This window comes from Perognathus longimembris, chromosome 1, assembly GCF_023159225.1.
Source record: "Perognathus longimembris pacificus isolate PPM17 chromosome 1, ASM2315922v1, whole genome shotgun sequence".
Taxonomy (NCBI): Eukaryota; Metazoa; Chordata; class Mammalia; order Rodentia; family Heteromyidae; genus Perognathus; species Perognathus longimembris.
In genome coordinates this window covers 129,750,653-129,772,422 of record NC_063161.1, presented here as the reverse complement: position 1 = coordinate 129,772,422, position 21,770 = coordinate 129,750,653, and the positions used below count along the sequence as shown (strand labels likewise).

At 40.0% G+C, this 21,770-nt stretch overlaps 1 protein-coding gene and 1 pseudogene across 1 annotated transcript in view; both read right to left on the bottom strand.

Annotated features, from left to right (window-relative positions):
* Dnai1 (dynein axonemal intermediate chain 1) overlaps window positions 1-21,770 on the bottom strand; it is a 58,203-nt gene that overhangs the window by 28,656 nt on the left and 7,777 nt on the right. The window contains exons 2-9 of the mRNA XM_048352222.1: window positions 8,567-8,599; window positions 6,839-6,937; window positions 6,348-6,428; window positions 5,080-5,206; window positions 4,667-4,782; window positions 4,311-4,430; window positions 4,062-4,121; window positions 2,718-2,852 (exon numbers count right to left, since the gene is read on the bottom strand). Of these exons, the coding sequence (XP_048208179.1) occupies window positions 2,718-2,852; window positions 4,062-4,121; window positions 4,311-4,430; window positions 4,667-4,782; window positions 5,080-5,206; window positions 6,348-6,428; window positions 6,839-6,937; window positions 8,567-8,599 (771 nt within the window). The remainder of the gene's footprint in view (window positions 1-2,717; window positions 2,853-4,061; window positions 4,122-4,310; window positions 4,431-4,666; window positions 4,783-5,079; window positions 5,207-6,347; window positions 6,429-6,838; window positions 6,938-8,566; window positions 8,600-21,770) is intronic.
* LOC125356611 lies at window positions 9,789-21,600 on the bottom strand (annotated as a pseudogene).

The following is a 21,770-nucleotide window of genomic DNA, read 5'->3' as shown; positions in this document are numbered from 1 at the left end:
CAGATGGCCAATTAGCTGAAATCTGCTTTCCTAGGTCTGCTACCAGTGGTCCTTACTCTGTGTGCTAGCCATGAGGAACTGAGGGCCTGATGACAGCCCTTCTGCTATAACAGGACAGTGCCTCATTCCCTCAAGTGAACACTTCCTAAGTATCCTGCACCAAGCGCATGGCATATTAATAACAGGTAAGTACTATGTTAGAAGTTGTACATACAGGGCTGGGAATATGGCCTAGTGGTAAAGTGCTCGCCTCATATACATGAAGCCCTGGGTTCGACTCCTCAGTACCACATATATAGAAAAAGCCGGAAGTGACGCTGTAGCTCAAGTGGTAGAGTGCTAGCCTTGAGCAAAAAGAAGCCAGGGATAGTGCTCATGCCCTGAGTTCAAGCCCCAGGACTGGCAAAGAACAAAACAAACAAACAGAAGTTGTTCTCCCAACCATCTTGTAAAGCAGGTATCATCTGAGTGGCTTAGTGGGTGAGGAAACTGAAGTTTCAAAAATCCCCAGTTAACGCCTGGGCATCAGTGGCTTACTCCTGTAATCCTAGCTACTCAGGAGGCTGAGCTCTGAGGAAGCCAGCCTGGGCAGAAAAGTTCCTGTGAGACTCTTATCTCCAATTAGCCACTCAAAACCCAGAAGTGGAGCTGTGGCTCAAAGTCATAGAGTACTAGCCTTGAGCAAAAGGGCTCAGCCTATGAGTTCAAGCCACAGGACTGACAAAAAGAAAAAGGAAAAAGAAAACCCTAGATAATAAGGGTCAAAGCAATGATGTAAGCACAGGTCTGTGGTCTCAAGCACCAATTCTCTCATTCTACTTGGAGATGTAATCCCTCCTCAGTCTGACTACCCTTTCCTGATCCCAGGAGACTCAGGGCTATCTATGTGTGCCAAGGATAGAGTACAGTGGGCTCTCCCTTCTCTTGTTCTAGATGCCATGTTACTTGAGCAGTCACATCTTTTTATTGGTTCTTACTAAATTGTGGCCTTCCTCCCACTCCTGTCTAATATTTCAGATCAGACAAACTTAGATTCAGTACTGTGCATTTATCAAAGTCAATGGTGAGACTGTGGTCCCTCACTGGAGAGCTTCTTACAGAATATCATGAATGTATTCTCTTTTCTTCCCTAACATACCTAAGTTTTATTTTACTTTTCATTCTTTCCTTCCTTCCCTCCCTTCCTCCCTCCCTCCCTCTCTTCTTCCTTCCTTTTTGTCAGTACTGGGTTTGAAATAAGGATCTTGGGCATACTAGGCAGGCACTCTGCCCCTTGAGCTATACCTGACTTCATTCTTTTTCAACCAACCTAAACAGACTTAGATCTTTGAGAAAAGGGTGTTACTGTGCTTATACACTGGGCCTGGACAAAGAGAAAGGCATTTGTTTTTCCCACTGTATTTCACAGACAGCCCAGTTTAACAACTGAGATTTCCAGTTAGAGCTCAATTCATTTGAGGAAATATTACACATCATTGCACTTCCTGGTAAGTGATTGTACATTACACCCCAGTGTCCTGCCTCCACTGTACCATCTTCATCCAAAGGGCTGGAAAATTCCTGTATCACAGTCTTACATGGATCTTCACAAGTACCCTGACCCAGGCCAAAACCTTCTTTGAAGCCTCTGACCTCTGGGGAATGGTGTAGGGTAAGCCAAGAATCTGCATAGAGCAAGCCTTAGGGCAGGGGCTCTATTTTTTTTTTTTAACCTCAAAGTTCCAGTACCCAGCATGGTCATGATCACTGGGTTCTATCCTAACAGATACATTGGGACATCTACTATTGAAGCCATAACAAGAGACCTTCAAACATCCCCTCAAATGTGACACCATCAGGTTCAAGAACAGAGAATTGAGAGGAAGGGAGCACACTTCAAAGGAAGCAGAACTTCCTTTAACAGATCTGGTTTATTCTGAAGTGGAGCTCCAGCTTCTACTTCCCCCAAGAGTGTCTCTGTGGGAGCTGTCCTCGGTGCTGAAGCCTGCCCCAGCTTCCTCTAGCCCTCTTCCATTGTGTCTCCACACCAGACCTCGCCTCCAACCCAGATTTCTCCCTGCTGAAAGGACAAAGGTGGGCCTTCAGCATCTCCCTATGGTGGCCCTTCCTTCCATGACTCCCCATAGCTGCGTCACTGTTCTGTGTGGATTCACAAACATATGCTGGCTATGTACCTGCAAGCCTCTACCCTTGACCTTTGAGATAACTCTTACATGACTCTTCATGGTAAACCCAGCTCAGAGTGGCCATGTTCATTGGCCTGGCACTGATAGTACCTATGACCATCCCTGACCTAGATCTTGGCCCTGAAGACCTACCTTAAGTGTCAGGCACAATTAAGCCCAAGGTCTTGAAGCAGAAAAGCTTCTTACCCTCTCAAATCTTTTGGAAATGGCATCTTGTCCTCACACTCTACCCCCAAGACAGATTATTTTCTGATACATATAATGCTTTCAAGAAAGTTCATGGCTTCTTTTGCTCCCTAGGGCAAGGATCATGAACGTGGCTAGCCTTTAGGCCTATATAAAATTGGGGGATAAGGGTACAAAATGCCAGAGGCAATTGTATGTCTCCTTATTTCATGCTCCAAAGAAAGAACTACTCACACCTCAACATTAGCTGTCTTCTTAAGTATTGTGAAGCCCTTCCCAGACAGTCAGACTTCTGCCTACTCAGAGGCTTATACCTGACTTAGATATTCTGTGACAGAGACAAACCTGGGACTCCATGGATGTTAGCTTCCTTGATGCCATCTTCCCTGTTTTTTTAGCCACTGGAGTCTTTGTCTTTTCTTTCTCTTTGGTCTTTTCCAGCTTCTCAAGCTCATCTACATAGGCATCATAAATTTCCCACTAGACAAGGACAAGATGAGAAGGTCATCTCAGAGCACAACATTCACCCAGCCAGCTTCTCTTCAGAAGTCAGCTTTGAGGAGTTGGCCATGCTAACATGTCACAAGTCAACATAGCATCCTCTGTTCTTCCCAGTGTAATTATATATTCAATGTCTGCCTTCCCTGCTTGCCCTCACCTTTGGAATAAGAATAACCTAGGCTACCAACCCAGGAGCCCAGTGTCTCAGTCTTTAGGTAGAGATCAGCACTATCTTAGCCTGCAGCCTCCACTGGTCAAAACAAGCCAGCAAACATCAGCTGACTAACATCTTTGTTGGTGACTTATAAGACTCTGAATTAGGAGACTGTAAATATGTCTCCCCGATCCAAAAAAAAAACAAAAAAAACTAGCTCAGGCTCCTATCAATAGCACTGATCATACCTCAGAATTAGAAAGAAACAAAAGATAAAAGAACCCCTGCTAAGTGGACCTGAAGAAAGGGACATCCAATGACAGCAGCAGAGGAAGCAAAAGGATGTGGATCTGGTGCTAGGAAAATGTACCAGACTGCACTGAGTGCTCCCCAGACTGGGCAGTCACTGCCACCTGGAGGCCAGATAGGCACACCTTACATTTAGCCAATATTCATGCTGCAGAGTACTTCAGCAAATGTTAATCTTCTTCAGAACTCTCCATGAACCCTGCAAGGCTGCTTTCATTCTCTCTTGACAGAGAAAGAAACGGAAGCATGGGTTGCTTAAATTCTTACAGTTTGAATAGCAGAGTTACAGGCTGATCCTGCCCAAATCAGCATGGTCATCTAGGAGTACTTGAAGGGGGAGTAGAAGGGCCCACAAGTGCCAAAGGCTTTTGGAAGGGCAGTGTCAGCTACAGGGTGTCATGGGCTCCAAAGAGTCCATGAGAATAGTGATTATCACCTGGTCTGTAAGAAAGCTCCAGAAGCCATGCATACTTTCAGCTGGGCCAGCCTAGCACTGTAGGCATGACATGTAGCTAATCCAGAGCTTGCTATGTGGGGACCTACAGTATGATGTACCTAGTTTTTACAGACTGAATGATCAGGACAATGAGAAGGTAGGTGGATAGATAAGAAGGACAGACTGACAGAGGAGTCCTTAACTAGGCTAGTCTCCTTTGCTGCTGAATGTGACACAGATGAATGGGAGTAGGGATAATGATGGGTTTCAGGCCTACCCAGAGTCTTACCTGATTGGCCGTGGCTGAAAAGTTTGCTCTGGGAGGAGGCTCCATCTGGCATTCTCGATCCTAGAGAACAATGATACAAGAAACTCACAGAAAGCCCTCAATTCTTCCTCACTCCAACAGTTCATTTTAAGAAATAGTTGAAGACAGGGTAGGACACAGAGCTGAGAAAATAAAGAAAGAGACTGAATAATGCATTCAAAGCTTCTCCCCTGCTATGTGAAACTGTGTCAAAAATAAAGGAGACTGTACCCGAAGAGGGTTGTTTAAGGTCTGTGATGCTCTCTCACTGAAGTTAAACTGATTGGTGAGTTTTCGCTCCTTGGGCTGCACAGGAGCCATAAATTCTTCTTCAATTACTTTTTCAGCTGCCTGAAAAAAATTAAGATCCAGAGGACAAGCTGTGAGAGGAAGGCAGTGGGAATTCAGGAGAATTAGGCATAAGGGGAATTCTTGAAGTGGGATAGAGATGATGCTGCAGACACATTGGAATCTATAGCCTCTATTGTCTCACGTTTGCCTCCTCCCTTCTGTCCTGAGCCACCCCTTAAGCCTCTATCCACAGTTTTCCCTGCAAGGAGTGGGTCAGAGAGCAACATCATACACACTTCAGTTACATGCACATCCATTTGACTGCCAGCTTCAGTTCCTGGTTCCTTGGGTTCTTCCTCTTCTTCAAGGACTTCTGTGTCTGAAACCACCTGCTTGATGGACTCCTGGGAACCTTGGTTGAAAATCACCATTAAGCTCAAAGTTCAGGCCTGTTCCTCCATTCCCTGGCAGGGATGGCTTTTTTGGTGCCTGGCTGTCAGATTCTGTATGTCCTTGGGTTTTTAGCCTGAGCATTAGAGGGTAACTCTTGGGCCTGTCCAGGAAAGCCTGCTATCAGACACTATGTAAGTGAAGGCTCTGCCATGTTCTATTCTATTCTTTCTATTTCTATTCTGATTCACTTCAGAACCAACTCTTCAGAGAGCCCAAAGGTTCAAGATAGCAGCCTTAGGCTGGTCCACAGTCCTACCTGCCACTAATTCATTGCGGTAATTCTGCCTCCGTCCTTCATCCGAGTCTTTGGGAATCAAGTTGCCCACCTGGCTGAAGTGAACTGCCAGTTGGTTCACAAAACCAATAGGCTTATATGTGCCTTCCTAAGAAGAGAAGAGACTTGAGTAAGAGCAGGGATCCCCAAAAGGGCTGCTGTGAGAATGTACTCTTCCTTTGTTTTCTAAGACTAGACAATCCATTTCTGTTAAAGGAAATACAAGCCACCAGGTCTCCCATTAACTTGAAGCTTTCACCAAATTCCAGTTTAAAGAAGCAAATGTAACCCAGCATTTTATGTGATTTCTTTTTGTTTGTTTTTTTTGTTAAACCCAGCATTTTAAAAAGTTCTCATCAAATATTTCTTTCTAAATAATATTTCTTCCAACTTGAAGCAGCTCCCCATTTACTGATCACTGGTTCAGTTGCTTTGTCTCCTATGTCCACACTAAGGATCCCAGTCCATCTTCCTTACCACAGACCTTGGGCAGGGCAGATGTAATCATCAAATGTACCTTCATGACCCTACCTCCACTATTCTTACTGGATACCAATTCTAACTGGATATACAATTCCTACATTAAAGCAACACAATGATTATATGTGATATTCTATGTGAAAGATCTAACTAAACAAGAGAGGTGACTCATGTCTATAATCCCAGCTACTTGAGAGGTAATCAGGAGGATTCTGCTTCAAAGCTAATCTAGGCAAAAAGCTTGAGAAACTCCATCTCAACTAATAAGCTTGACATGGAGTCTGTGCATCTCATACTGGTAATGTGGGAAGCATAAATAGGAAGATTAAAGTCCAGGCATGCCTGGGGATAAAAGTTGAGACTCCTGTTCAAAAGTAATAAAGGAAAAAGAGTGGAGGATGTAACTCATATGGTAATGTGCCTGCCTAATAAGCACAGGGCCTGGTTCAAATCCCAGCAGCAAAAGAAAAATCTAATATAGAATCTGCCATTGATACATAACATGGAACAAATAGGTCTCAGAAGAAGAAACAGTGTAGGCACTAGTGGCTCACACCTGTAATCCTAGCTACTCAGAAGGCTGAGATCTGAGGATCACATTTCAAAGCCAGCTGTGGCAGTAAAGTCCTGAGATTCCTATCTCCAATTAACCAGCAAAAACACAGAACTGGAGGTGTGGCTCTTCTAGTATGTAAAAGGCATTTGTAATGTGACAAGTCACTGCCTCTCCAAGGAGATACAGAGGCCTTGCCCAAGAAGGGATGACTTACTTTGAAGCTGTACCTGACAATATTCTGGGGTGCATGTGGGTTGTTGGCTGTTAGGATCCGAGTGAACTCTTCCTTCAACTCCTGAGGGAGAGAAATACCAAGAGGGTCATGCATTAGATCCCTGCCATTCTCTCCAAGGTTTAGGACCCCCAGGGTGCCAGCAGGAATCTCACATTCAGGCTTGTGCAGGCTTCTAACCCATGTAATAGAAGACAATAAGTCTGAAGCTGAACAAGTGGCAGGAGCAAAGATAAGAGGTTGTTCATGGGTTGGGAATATGGTCTAGTGGCAAGAGTGCTTGCCTTGTATACATGAAGCCCAGGGTTCAATTCCCCAGCACCACACATATAGAAAATGGCCAGACATGGCGCTGTGGCTCAAGTGGCAGAGTGCTAGCCTTGAGCAAAAAGAAGCCAGGGACAGTGCTCAGGCTTTGAGTCCAAGGCCCAGGACTGGAAAAAAAAAAAAAAAAAAAGAAGTTGTTCACTTACCGCATCAGTCAACTCTAGCTGGTCTGGGGGTCTAACTGTGACTTTGGACTGGTTCCAGTCATCTGCCCCTTCTCCCACTTCAGTTCCTGAATCTTCATCCTGGGACAAAAACCTCACATGAGGGTGTTACCGATCAAGATGTGTTGTACTTGTAAATTGACATGTTGCATTGAAATCCCTTTGTACAACTATTTAGAGATAATACAACTTAAAAAAAAAACACAAAATGAAACACCTCAAATGAGGGTCTGGAGTGTCTGATCTGCTGAGACAAGCAAGGAATGCTGCAGGAAACCCCTTTATTCACAAAACTCCCCAGAAGCCAAGCTCTACCTGTTGTACATAGAATATAAAATGTACAACAGATTCCTCTATGGAAGTGTCCAAAGGGACTGTCCAGGCCAGAGTTCTCAATGCCTTGAAAATCATAGCCCTGAGGGTCAGGGCTTAGCTGAAATACTGTGGTGGGCTTCCTCCTTACTCCCTTCCCCTAAGCTTAGAAAGAAAAGTCCAGACCAGCTAGCTGCCAAAGGTAGGCCTTCATGCACATGTGGTGTAGACATCCAGAAAGGATGCAAAGCTGTTCTTTTGACTGCTTTAATTTATTATTGAACCTCGAATTTGCTAGCCTAAGGTTACTCTTCAAAGTATTTTCTCTTGTATTTGGTTACTTTAAGCCCAAATTCAAGGACTAGAAGTCTTGCCTTCTCTGACAGACAGTTAAGAACCTGGTCAAACTGGCTATGGCATATATATTTGTTAAAGTTCATCCTCACTAATAATCAAAGGTATATAAAATAAAGAAATGCATTTCCCCTGCACAAAACTGACACGTTTTAAAACAAAAACCAAACCAAACTGCATCCAGTGTGGGTGAGACTGTGGAAGCAGGCAGCCAGAAATGAGCATAACTCTTCTGTAGAGTAGTTTGGAAAAATGTATCAAAGCTTGCCTAATGGCTGTTTTTATTTCTATTCTTTGATTCAAATTTCTACATGTGAAAATTCATATTAAGGATATAAGAAGGAGCATGCCCAAAGATTTAGGTGTGCAGATTTATAACTTACAGTAAAAATTCCCATTAAAAATACAAAAAACCCAACTTATAGCAAAAATTCCCAACAATGGATGTGCTTAAAAAATTATGATATGGGGCTGGGGCTATAGCCTAGTGGCAAGAGTGCCTGCCTCGGATACACGAGGCCCTAGGTTCGATTCCCCAGCACCACATATACAGAAAACAGCCAGAAGCGGCGCTGTGGCTCAAGTGGCAGAGTGCTAGCCTTGAGCGGGAAGAAGCCAGGGACAGTGCTCAGGCCCTGAGTCCAAGGCCCAGGACTGGCAAAAAAAAAAAAAAAAAATTATGATATGGCCTGAAGGAATATATGACCAAATATTATGTAGTAAATCCAACAATGCTATAGAAGTATGTGTATTAGCAATGGAAAATACTCTACATACTTAATGTGAAACAACAGGCTATACAGTAATATATACATAGTGTGTTTCTGTGTAAAAATAAATATATGTATTCATTTATTCATAAAAATATTGAGGATGATACAGTATCATACATTAACTAGAGAGTTATTCCAGAGTGGTAGGTTTAAGGGTAATTTTAATGTTCTATATTGTTTGAATTTTCTAAAAATATATAGATAATATTTCCAACATAAAAAAGTTCCAAGAGCACCTTGGGAGAAAATGGTGGACTCAATCATTACTTACTCTCTTCCTGGCTCCTCTGCTCACACTGACGCTCTGGAGAAAAGAGAAACAGAAGGCAAAGTCACAATCCAACTGACGTGGGAATATCATAAATAGTATCAAAGAGAGGTTTCTATGCAAAACTTTGCAGATAAAGGTTATTAAACTTTCTCAAATTTCAAAAACAGTTCTCTGACACTCTCAGTGGCAACATGTATTCCTTGGTCCTACCATGGAGGGCCTATGTCTGAGGCAACCCTGTTTTAGCATCTGTGAGACTAACTTATGAGGAATAACTGGGTAAACTTGGCACTAGACTTTCCTTCCTTCCCTTCCTTCCCTTCCTTCCTTCCTTCCTCTCTTTTTCTCTTTCTTCCTCAGTACAAGGCTTGGACTCAAGGCTTCTTCTTTGCTTTGCTCATGCTCTGCCACTTAAGCCAATCCCCTGACTCTGCTTTTTGTTGGTATTTATATAAGGAGCAAGCCTGGGGCCTCCTCTCTCTGCTTCTTGGTTTATGATGGGATCTTCTTCCCACACAATCTCCACCATCTACTATGAAGTCTGCAACTGAGCAAGCTGAGGCAGGAGCCATGCCCTTGAACCTCCAGAACTGAGAGCTACAAGAAATCTACCTCAGTTATTTTGTTATAATGACAAAAAGCTGACTAACCCAAAACCATGTGCAATTCAACTTGATAAACTTTGGTGGTACGTTTATTTATTTACTGGGTGTCAATCTAAGCAGTGAGGCAAAGACGAGAGAGAGAGAGAGAGAGAGAGAGAGAGAGAGAGAGAGAGAGAGAGAGAGAGAGAGAGAGATGAAGTTCTTCCCTAGTTTTTTCAAGTCCATGGAAGTCTTATGAGTGTAATCTGTGTTTGTCACTCTCAATCACTTAGCATTTGTTCCTTGGAAAGCTAACTCTGTCCCAACGTGCTTCGGGAGTTCATAGGGGTACCCACTCAGTCTGGAATGCTCAGAAAAGGTTCCAGAGGTGGTCATTTCTTATTTGGGTGTCACAGGGCAAGATGCATTATCTAAATGGAGAAGATGTCTTGTTTTTTCCAGAAGGAGAAAATAGCATGTGCAGAGGCATGAGAACAATCACAGGCATAGTAAACCATTCTACCAATACAATTCCAGTGATATATCTGTATCATATAGATATAGTTTTTCAGGTCATCAAGCATGAGGGGATGTGTAGAGGATATAGATGGGAGGGAGGGGGGCTTTGAAAAAAGAAGTCAGCCTAGAGGAAGCAATAAAGGGTCAAGACAACAGAGGAATATAAGCCAGAGGTATCAAGCTGGTGGCAGTTTGACACATGAGAAAAAGACTTCTGCTTCTTGCACTGTCACTGAGTACCTGTGTGATCTTGAGGAAGTCTCTGGACTTCCCACAGTAAGTGAGACAAGATGAGCTCTCATAGCTCTTCCAAGGGTCTTTAGAAAGACTTAGATGGATGGGATAACAGAATAGAAAAGCATGTCTCAGCTTGGGTTGAAAGGGTGGGTAGCAGGATTCAGATTTCTGCCAGGTTGCCAAGGTTTCGAGTGGTGGGAACCCTTTTCCTGAGACGAAGCCATATGAGCCAGAAAATTCTTTCCTTTGAACAGCCTTTGATCCCTAAGGTAATGAGATAGAAGCATCACAACATCCAACAGCTTTCAGGCCCATTGCAGAGCCCTAGAGAGCTGATCTCAACCCAAACCACCAGCCTTAAGTAGAAAACAAGATCCAGTTACCACTGCCCCCTGTAAATATGTCTGTAAAACATTTATCTGGCAATAAAAGAACTGACAAGGCAATTTGAGTGTAATTGTTTTTGGCAGTTGGAAATATTTCAATTAACACACTATAAAAGCCACACTATAATAAATGCAAAACAGCCCAATGAAATCAGCTACAGCCCTGACTTCCCAACCATGGCAAAGGAGATTGAATGTCAGGCTGCCACTTTGGGCCCTTGGTCTTCCAGGAGGAGAAGCCTGAGACAGACAAGCCTGAATTCCTGAAAATCTTTTGAAGGTTCCTTCCAGAAGCCATCAAACCACAGAAGAAGAAAGCCCAAACTCCCACACCAGGCCCCCAGAACTCCATCATCTGGCCTCAAATTTCCATTCCAGCCTGTCCCCTTCATGTGCTAGGATATTCACAAGTATTCTGAGGCTGGCCTGGTGGACCTTACCACTTTCCAATTTGCTTTTTACTATTCCTTCTGCCAGGAATGTTGTTTTCCCTGCCCCCCACCTCCCCCCCCCCCCCACCCACCCATCCTGATACCTCTGCCTAACAGAATCCTACCCACTTTCCCTCTGCTAGTCCTTTAGTTAACTCCTCCTGATAAATTTCCACCTTTCGCCTATCACCTTCTACTCTTTCTTCCCCCATTTTGAATGGACTCCCTCTGCTAGTCCTTTAGTTAACTCCTCCTGATAAATTTCCACCTTTCGCCTATCACCTTCTACTCTTTCTTCCCCCATTTTGAATGGACTCCCCTTCACCTTCCTTCACCACCACTCTAAGTACTGGCTGTTATATATAACATTAAGATCCAAATGGATCTTGTCCCTGGGCTTGGGGCGATAAAAGAAGCATAGTATTGTAGCATATATGGGAAGTGACTTGGAAGTCCCAGCAAGGGAAGCTCACTATTTTTATATTATCGACCAAAGAAGACGATTTTCTCTTTGGCAGGCCATTCTATTTGGCCAAGGCAGGATATCTGTGAAAGACTGAGACAGGAAAAAGAATCCTGTCCAGCTCACCATGTCTCACACAACTTAACAGGTCATCAAGGGGGTAGAAAAGTGAGTTCCAGCCTGCTTTTCTGTTGCCAATGTTATAGATTTAAGTGTGAACACCCTGGGGTCAGGAACTGTGACTCATTCCCCTTTGGGCCTCTATCTAGCACAGAGCACTGGGATGAGAATTATTTTACTCTTACAAAGGTTACCAGTAACTACCTAGCTAACTGGTGGTCACTTCCTAGTTCTCTCACAGGATCTGACACGGCTGAGGGTTCCCTTCCTACTTGAAACCTGTCCTCCATTTTCTTTTTCAAATCACCAATCCTCCAATGGCTCCTCAATATCCTTGATTCTTCTCCTCCATGGATACATGCTTGGACCTCTAGTGCTCTTATTCTATATGCTCCCCTGTGGCATTCCTATCTCCACCAATGGATTCATCATCCACTTCATGATAAAGTTCAAATCTATTTTTTTGTAGTTTAGACAGTACTCCAGTCACATTTATCATAGGGCACTCAATATCTTACCTTTTTTAAAATTTAATTTTATTGTTCAAGGTGATGTACAGAGAGATATAGTTACATACACAAGGTAATGAGTACATTTCTTAAAACCCAACCTATGTTCTCTTTTCATCCCAAACTGCCACTTTCTCCAGTATTCCTTGTCTTGCTAAGTGTACCACCAGCCCTTTAGTCATCTGAGTTGGAAGCTTGGAGCCACTGATCTTAACTTTGTCTTCTCATTAACATTATATTTCAACAGTAATGATTCAATCATGAGTTCAAGGCTAGCACTACACACATAGCAGGACTCCATTTCCAAAACTTCAATAAACAGCCAGGCACAGTGGTTCATACCTGTAATGCTTGCATCCGGAGAGATGGAGACTGGGAAGATCAATGCTCAAGGCCAACCCAGACAAAAAGTTAGCAAGACCTCCATTTTCAACAAATGATCCTGCTGTGGTGGCATATACCTGTCATCCCAGCAACCAAGGAGGTAGTATGTTAGAGGATCTCTGTATGAATCAGGCCCTGGCCAAAATCATGAGATTCTACCTAACAAGTAAAATAAAGCAAAAAAAAAGGACTGGGGATATAGATTAAGTGCCTACTTAGAAGGGGCAGGTTCTGAGTTCAAATACCAGTACTACCTAGTACTTCTAAAAACCTTCCAATAAACGAAATGAAATGAAATATGAGGCTATAGAGCACTGCTCACATCAAATGAATTGTTCACATTCAATGAAAAAGTAATTTGAAAACAAGCTTCCTAGTTTAGACAATGTAAGAGATGAATATTATTACAACCTACTGGGCATTATTTACCAGATCTTAGAATGTTTTGAAGATAAGGTTTAAAATTTCTTAAGCTTTTGTGCTTACAGCTAGTGCTCAACCACTCCGAACCACAAGGCCATTTCTAGCTTTTTAGTAGTTAATTGGAGATATGAGTCTTACAGACATTCCTGCTCTGGCTGGCTTTAACCTAGATTCTCAGATCTCAGCCTCTTGAGTAGCTAGGATTACAGGCATGAGTCACGGACAGCTGGCTTATGAAGATATATTTTAAAAATGAGTATGTATTAGATGGATTCAACCATACACTGTGCTATTTATTACCAATTCTATGACCCTAGGGAGTTGCTTATCTTCCCTAATTTCAGTACTCTTATCTTAAAATAAGCAGCATAGCAATCCTCTCTCAATCATTGGCTTGCTATGAGGATTACATTAGTTAATGTCCATAAAGGGTACAATTGTGGTGCTTGGCCAGAATACATGCCCAATAAATGATAGCTGGCCTTATTACATTCCCAATTATGGACCCTACTCTGCAACATGTGTGACCCTTTGCCTAGTAGGAAGCAAGCATCCTACGGAGGATTAGAGTCTTTAGCAGATCACATCTCCAACCGAAGAAGTCAATGCTGAACCGTGATTGTTCCTGGAAAGAGGGGCTCTTCGAAGCATGCAAACCCACAGATGTTGTTCCCTCCTTCTGGGGACCCAGGAGAATGCATTTGCCATTTCAGTTGTCTTGGTCCTTATTTTAAAACTCACTAACAGGTTTCCATTAAGCTAAATTGAAACAAAATACCTCACCAGCTTGCAGTCAGTTTCTAAAAGAGTAGAAGTTCTTAGTCCCAATGGAACCTCAAATTCACCAACAAATCTTCCTCTAGCTACAGTGAATGCATTTAAAATCCCTGAACCTGGTACAATGTTTAAGCACACAAAGAAGCCATCCAGTAAGTGTTCACAGTGGAAAAGATCTCCAAGTTTTGAAAGAGCGATTTGCAGGATAACAGGCACTATCACATATTGTTCCTAGAGTCTAAATTGTTTTCTATGGTAGCATGGCAATATGTACCAAAATTTGAAATTATCTACCTATTAATATAGCAACTATATTTTCTTGAATTTTGTAATATATTTTATGCATCTTGCTTGCTAAAAATTGGGTTCTTGGAAACTAATTTTATTTACCGCATTATTTGTAGTGGAAACAAATTAAATATTTAGCAGTAGGAGCCCAGTTAAATAAATAAATTGGAGCAATTCACTAGGATACTTGCATGTCTTAAAAAAGGATGACTATTGTATAGCACAGTGTTGATAATAACAAAGTATTGTATCCTTGAAAATTGCTGAAAGAGTATATTTTATGTGTCCTTGTCACATAAAGATAAATATATCAGGTAATGTACACTGATGAGCCCAATGTAGCTATTTTATAATGTACCACAGACTTCAAAAATTTCAAAATATGTTGTACATGACACATATATGTAATTTTTGTCAATTAAGAATAAATTAAAGCAGCATATTATTGAAAGATAGAATAATAAATTACGATTACAGAAAATTCCCCAAGGATTTGCTACCAGACTAGAATAAATACATACTTAAAAAATACCAAATTACAGGAATAAAGACACATCTGCATACTTTTTGAATATGAGTGTATGGAGTGTGAAAATTAAAAATTGAAGTGGTTACAATTGGTTTGGGAATAAGAGATGGAGAATGACAGAGAATCCAGTCTGATCAAGATACATTATGTGCATAAATGAGCATGCCATAATGAAACTCCTTTGTACAACTAGTTGATGCTAATAATAAAGAATATGTATGCATGTATATTTGCATATATATATACATATATATAGTTTCTGGGAGTTTGTATAGACTGTTGAGAATGGTCTTGTACATATAGTGTGACTAGGGAATTGTGTGCTGGTCCTGAGGCTTGAACTCAAGGCCTGGGCACTGTGCCTGAGCTTTTTTGCTCAAGGCTAGCACTCTACCACTTGAGCCACAGCTCTACTTCTGGATTTTTGGTGGTTAATTGGAGATACGCGTCTCAACACACTTTCCTGTCGGGGGTAGCTTTGAACCATATTCCTTAATCTCAGCCTCCTGAGTAGCTAGAATTACAGGCATAAGCCTCTAGCATCTAGCTGTGGATGTTCAAGTTTGTCAATGCTTTTTCTGATTTACTGAAAAAACTTTATAAAACATCATGCCTTTGTTCTCTGTTAATGTTTCAGAAAAAACCTCAATTTTAAATGTTGAACTAACTTTATCTTCTTAAGATAAAGCCCACTTGTCCTAATATGTTATTTTCTTTACATATTCCTGGTACAGATTTAATAATAGTACACTTTTATATATTTATGTTCACAGAGGCTATCAGTCCGTGACTTCTTTTTTGTGTAATAGCTTTGATTTTGCTATCAGGCTTATGCTGACATTATCCTCTATTTTCAGAAAGCCTTGTAAGGCTGTTATTTGTTTGTCTATTTTGGAAATGAGTTCTTGCTGTATCACCCATATGGGACTTACAGATGCATACTACCATGCCTGGCAAGTTTAGTGTTATTTATTCCTTATGCATTTGATATAATTCACTAGTGAAACCATTCCCATCTGGACTTTCTTTGTGAGAGAATTTTAAACTATGAATATAAATATGGATTTAATTGTGAATTAATTTCAAAAGGTATATTTTCCTTTTCTTCTGATGTCATTTGAGGTAAACTGTGTTTTTAAAGAAATCAACCCATTCTATCTATGTTGATGAATTTATTGTTATTAATTTGTTGATAATACTCCCCTCTTACTAATTTTAGTATCTATAGATCTGTAGTGATCTTTCCTGATCTTGACTATTGTATTTTCTTTTTATAATGACAAGCTTTGCTACATTTTATCAATTTTATTATCTTTTCAGAGAGCCAACATCTGGATTTGTTAATTTTATCTATCATATTTTTCATAGTGTATCTCAAAGAATAATCAATGAGGCAAGAGGAATCAATGAAATAAATTCTTCTACGACTTTAGATTTAATTTGCTCATCTTTTCTATGTTCTTAAGGTAAATCTGCAGTTCCTAAGTATACTGTTCTATAAATTAGGTAAAGTTGGTTGACAGTATTTTTTGGATTTTCTCTATGTCCAAATTACTGCATAATGCTAAAAAAAAATCTTTATCATTGTGGATATTTCTATATCTCCTTTTAATTTTGTTGGTTAACTCATATATCTTGAAGTTATATTAATAGGTACATACTCTTTACATTTGTTATCTTGTCCCTCTAGAATTGACCTTTTACCATTTAAAAATATTCCTATTTATCTCTTGGAATACTTCTCATCTTGAAGTCTATTTGGTCTGATACTGACAGCCACTAACACCTGCCATTTGCATGGTGTACGTATGTTTTTATTCATTCCTTTTACTCAATATTTCTGTTTTTACATTTAAACTATTTCTACTGTAAGCACTATATAGTTGGGTTTTACCAGGTTTCTTTTCCTAGCCTGATAAACTCTGCCTCTGGAGTGAAGTTATTTGTCTTTCTAATGTTGCTGTTTTCTACTTTTTCTGATCTGACCATGTCCAAATGCTTTATTCTTTTGTGTGATTTTTTAGTTCCATTTTATTTTCACTATTGTATCGTCAGCTGTACTTTTGTGTGTGTGTGCCACTAAACCTAAAAATAATTGTGTGTGCATGTGTCTGTGTTTGTGCTGGTTTACAACATGCATCTTAAACTTGCCAGTCTATAAAGAATATACTACTTCACAGTTTACAATGTAATCATCTTACATTGTAACTTCATTTACCACCACTACTCTATCCTTTGCCCTATTTTTGTCACATATTTTATTTCTATATATATTATAAGCCTCACCTAGCAATGTCACTTTTTGCATTAAACATTGAACATGTTGCATTAAATAGTCATATGCTCAGTGGCTCATACCTGTAACCCTAGTTATTTAGGAGACTGAGATCTGAGTGTTATACTTCAAAGCCATCCCAGGCATGGAAGTTCATAAGACCCTTATCTCTAATTAACCACCAAATATCCAGAAGTGAAGTTATGGCTCATGTGACAGTGCCAGCCTTGTATGAACAAGCTCAGGGACAGAAGTCAGGCCCTGAATTCAAACCCTAGGACTGACATAAATAGAAAAAACCATATTACTACATCACCACTGATACTTTTTGGTCCTGATGTGTGATGATGACCAATTCTCTTTGGTTTATTTTAAAATGCATTTATTTCACCCTCTTTTCTGAGGGTATTTGTGTATCTGAGGGTATCTGTGTATTTTTGTTGCATGCAGAATTCTGGGGTCACAGTAATTTCTTTCAGTACTTTAAATATGTAATTTCTTTGCCTTCTAGACTCCATTGTTTATAAGAAGTTAGGCATAATTTAAATCATTGTTCTCTATAAGTAATATGTCTTTTTTCTTTGGCTGCTTTTAAATGTTTCATTTAGTTTCTTTCTTTTTTAAAAAATAATAACTACTTATTTATTGTCAAAGTGATGTACAGAGGGGTTACAGTTTCATACATTAGGACATGGGTACATTTCTTGTATTGTTACCTCCTCCCCTACTCTCCCTCCCCTCTCCCCCTTTCCCTCTCCACCCATGAGTTGTTCAGTTGTTTTATACCAAATGGTTTTACAAGTATTGCTTTTGGAGTCATTTGTCTTTTTATCCTTTGCCTCTCTGTTTTGATATTCCCTTTCACTTCCCTAGTTCCAATACCAGTATATACAGTATCCAGGGTACTCAGATGAGATAGATACAGTGATAGCGCCGGGACACCCACAGGAAGGGCATACAAGAGGATCATCAACAAAAAAAGCTACAGTTTCACATGGCATGTTCATTTATTTATTTTCTTATTTATTTACTTACTTGCTTACTTTTGTGGTCCTGGGGATTAAGCTCAGTACTGTAATACTTGAACCATACCCCAGTTTCCAAAGATTTTATTTTTATCTTTTGTTTTCTGTAGTTTGACTGTGAGGAATCCAGACATGTTTTAAGTTGCATTTATTCTGCTTGGAGCTCACTGAGCATCTGATAGCCTATAGGTTTTCCAGCAAGTTTGGGAAAGTTTTGGTGAGTTTTTTTCTTCCTCCTTCTCTTTCCTCTGGTATTCTAACTACAAACATGTTCCGAATGCAGCTGGAGGTGTATGTATCACAAGAGGCAGAGTGCCTGCCTAGCAAGCACAAAACCCTGAGTTCAAGTCCTAGTACTACCAAAAATAAAAATGAAAGAAAAACATGTTCCAAATGCATATGTGCTATATTACCACATTACTAAGGTGGTTTTGTTGTTGTTGTTGTTGTTGTTGTTGTTGTTTTTGTCTGTCCTGGGGCTTGAACTCAGGGCCTAAGCTCTGTCCCTGAGCCTCTTTGTACTCAAGGCTAGCTCTCTACCACTGGAGCCAGAGTACCACTCCCAGGTTTTTCTGAGTAGCTTATTGGAGATAAGAATCTTGTAGACTTTCCCGCCCAGGCTGGCTTCAAATCAATCGTCAGATCTCAGCCCTAAGTAGCTAGGATTATAGGTATGAGCCAGTAAGTTTCTTTCTCTCTCTCACTCTTTTAAAACCTTATTTGTTTTTCAGATTGGATGATTTCTAAGGACCTTCTTCACTTTCAGCTGGTAAGCCATCCAATATATTTTTCTTTTCTGATGCTACAATTTTCTATTATTTCTACATTTCTGCTTAGATTTCCCTTGGTGTTATGCATTAAGACAATATTTTAATTCCATAAATATACTTAAAATAGCCTGCTTTAAAGTCTTTGTCTGCTTGTTCCAACATTTGGGTTGCCTCACTGGTGCTATCATGTTCTTCTCGGGATCTGTCTCCCTGAGCTATGATTAAGAAATGTCCCTCAGCAGGGAGCAAGGGTAAATGTGTGACTCATATTAAGTGTTACCCTCTCCTCAGAAATCACTGCCCTGTGTTATCTATTTTTAATGCCTAAAAACAATTGCTTTATATTTACAGCTGTTTTCAGTGGGAAAGCAAGTCCAATATTAACTGCTTCATCATGCCAGAATATAAGTCCTCTTTATCAACATCTTTAAGAATTATATATACATATATAATTTTATATATAAAGTATACTTGAGGGAGGAGGTAACAAACAGTACAAGAAATGTACTCAAGGCCTAACGTATTAAACTGTAACCTTTCTGTACATCACTTTGACAATAAATAAGAAAAAAATTAAGTATGCTTTATTTATTTTGAAATTAATGCATAAATACACTATATTTTAAACCCTACAGTAAATATTTTTGTAAAGGACAGAACCCTTTGTAATGTAAATATTACCCCTGAATGAAAGCATTGGAGTAGAAAAAAATCTAAGACCCCCTTCCTGCATAATTCATGAGGAAGATTTTTACCAGAAACAATATAGAAGTTACTTTTGTGTAAAATAGTTATGTATTGCACTGGAGGATCCAATGAAAGGTAGTACCTCCTTCTAAGGGAAACTGCCCTGGGGCTCACAGCTTTGGCTGATTAGAAAGACTTAGAATCTATTACTGATATGTGAACAGATGAGCTAGGGTCTATCAGTATCCCTCTCTTAAGAGAAGAAACCAGGACTACAGAGGGAAATGGTATGGTGGATGGAGATATTGATGGACATACTTAGGAGGTAGACAGGAGCCAGGGCATGTATGATAAGCTGGAAACATAATGAAATATGTGAAGACCATAGAAAAGGTAGCTGGCTGGGAAATGAGAATAGACAATGGAGCACAGTTGCTATGAGTAATACATGGGCCATGAGAGACATGGAGAAAGTTGTTGGTCTCTGTATCTATTTTAAATTGAATAACTTTCCAACTTAATTCCAGGTTATCTGCATATTTACAATGTCTATCTACAACACTCCACATAAACACTTTCTCCCACTTTCTTTTTTCTTCATTAATAAATTTTCCTCCCTCTGATTTTAAATCATGTTTTTCTCTTCCTTGATTATCTTCTACAGCTAAACTAGAAATTCATAGTTTTTCTTCTGAACAACTGAAACAACACTCTCATAAATCCTATTTTCTGATTTTCTTGTCAGCCTGCTTTGGGGAAATTCATGTGTTCAATATGTTTGCTTGCAATTTGGCCCATGGCAAATGGCTGTTTCATTCAAATATATGAAGAAATATCTGGAGAAAGTATGTTGAACAGCCAAGACCACTGAGTAGTGAAGAGAAGACCACACAACCTGAGCTCCCCAGTCTAGTGTGTGTGTGGGACAATTCATGCCAGCTTTTCTATGGTCTCTGCTCATCTGCTCATGCTAGGCTATGTGAGCAAGGGCCAAATTTCTAAAGCTCTCTAAGCAACTAAAGCTGTGATCAGGGCAGTTTCTCTTAGAAAGAAACACTGTCTTTCACTAGTTTCTCCAGTGTAATACTGGATGTAGTGTTATCAAGACATCGCAGGGCCTTAACTATTGCTTCTGCCTGCCACTGTCACCAGTACAGTAGGAATCCCAATCCCCTTCATACTCCACTGTAACCCTCAGCATCTCATCTTGTCCTTTATGGATAGATGTTAACTGAAGTATATGTGGAAATCATTTCCACAAACCTTTTTTTTTTCTCCCCAGTGACTAAGATCAGAAGCTGAACCCAACGATACAACAATTCCACAGACTTTCTGATTTTAGAAGCAACTGTACTTTCTATACAACTCATTCAAGTTTCACTTTACCATCTGGAACCCTTCAGGAGTTACTTCTTTGAGATCAAGAAAATAGGTGTTGTTTTTTTTTTTCTTCTCCTTCCTTCCTTTCTCCTTTTCTTCTTCCCATCCTTCCTTTTCCTTCCCTTGAACCTGGGACTTGAACTCCAGTCCAGCTTTTTGTTGGTTATTTTGGAGGTGGAATCATGAAGAGTTTTCTACCCAGGCTGGCTTCTAACCTGTCTTTCAGATCTCAGCCTCTGGAGCTAGTATTAGAAGCATGAGCCACCACTGTCCAGCTAACTGGACACCGTCTCTGTCTCTAAGGTAAGAACAACCACAACTGTCTTTCTGCTGGCTCTTATCCCCTAGTGACCAGAGTTTCCAGAAATAGTTATCAATAACATCAGCAAGAACCATTCCTTTGGTGGTTATATCAAAACTAAAGTCAATCTTCATATCAATCAGTGTACAGTTCTAGGGAAAACAGATTTTCTCCAATATTTCAGAAATAGCTAGTGTAATATGACATAATATCCACTTCAGCTTGTCCTATAACAAGTCCAGCAAAGCAAAAATTTGCAACAATTAGTTGTTCCTCAGACCATGTGGTTCATAACGGCATCATATTTTGAAAAACCCCTCCACTTCAGGTAGGCTAAATTTATATTGTTCCTTGATGCCAGGATTTCTTTAGAGAAAAGAATCCACTGATATTCATATGAAAACTCATTCAGGTGGAATCATTTTGTACTGAGATGCAATGAAAGCTAGTTCCCCATATTTTTGGAGAAAGACTTTTGATATTTGCTTCTTTTAACAATTGATAAAGATAACTGGTAATTTTATTAGATACTGCTGCTCTTCCTTCTAGGTGATTCTTTCTAACTACATTTTCTGATGTAATCTGGTCCTTAGATTAGTGGACTTCCTGGATTATTTAACTATTTATAGATATATTTTATCTTATCTCCTAAGTTTCTAAACTGATATTCAGTATCTCAACTGTCACTACTATCCTAAGTGGGCTTAGAATCACGAACCTTATTGAAAAGAGGCAGGAATGCAAAGAGATTATCTAAAATATAGACAATCCCTGAATTATAATGTTTTCACTTATGATTTTTCAACGTTACAACCAGTGAAAGTGATATGCATTCTGTAGAAACCATACTTTGAATTTTGATCTTTTCCTGGGCTAGTAATATGTGATATGATACCTTCTTGAAATTCTGGGCTGTGGCATCCTGCCCATGTTTCTCAACAGTCATGCACTCCTGAGGGTAAACAATGGTTACACTCTAGAATACTGTGCTAGTAAATAAAATGTCAACTTGTAGTATTTCCAACTTATAATGGGTTTATCTGGATGTAACCCCATTGGAAATCAAGAAATATAAAATCAAGAAATATAACCAGGGAAGGTAGAACAGACTTGGGC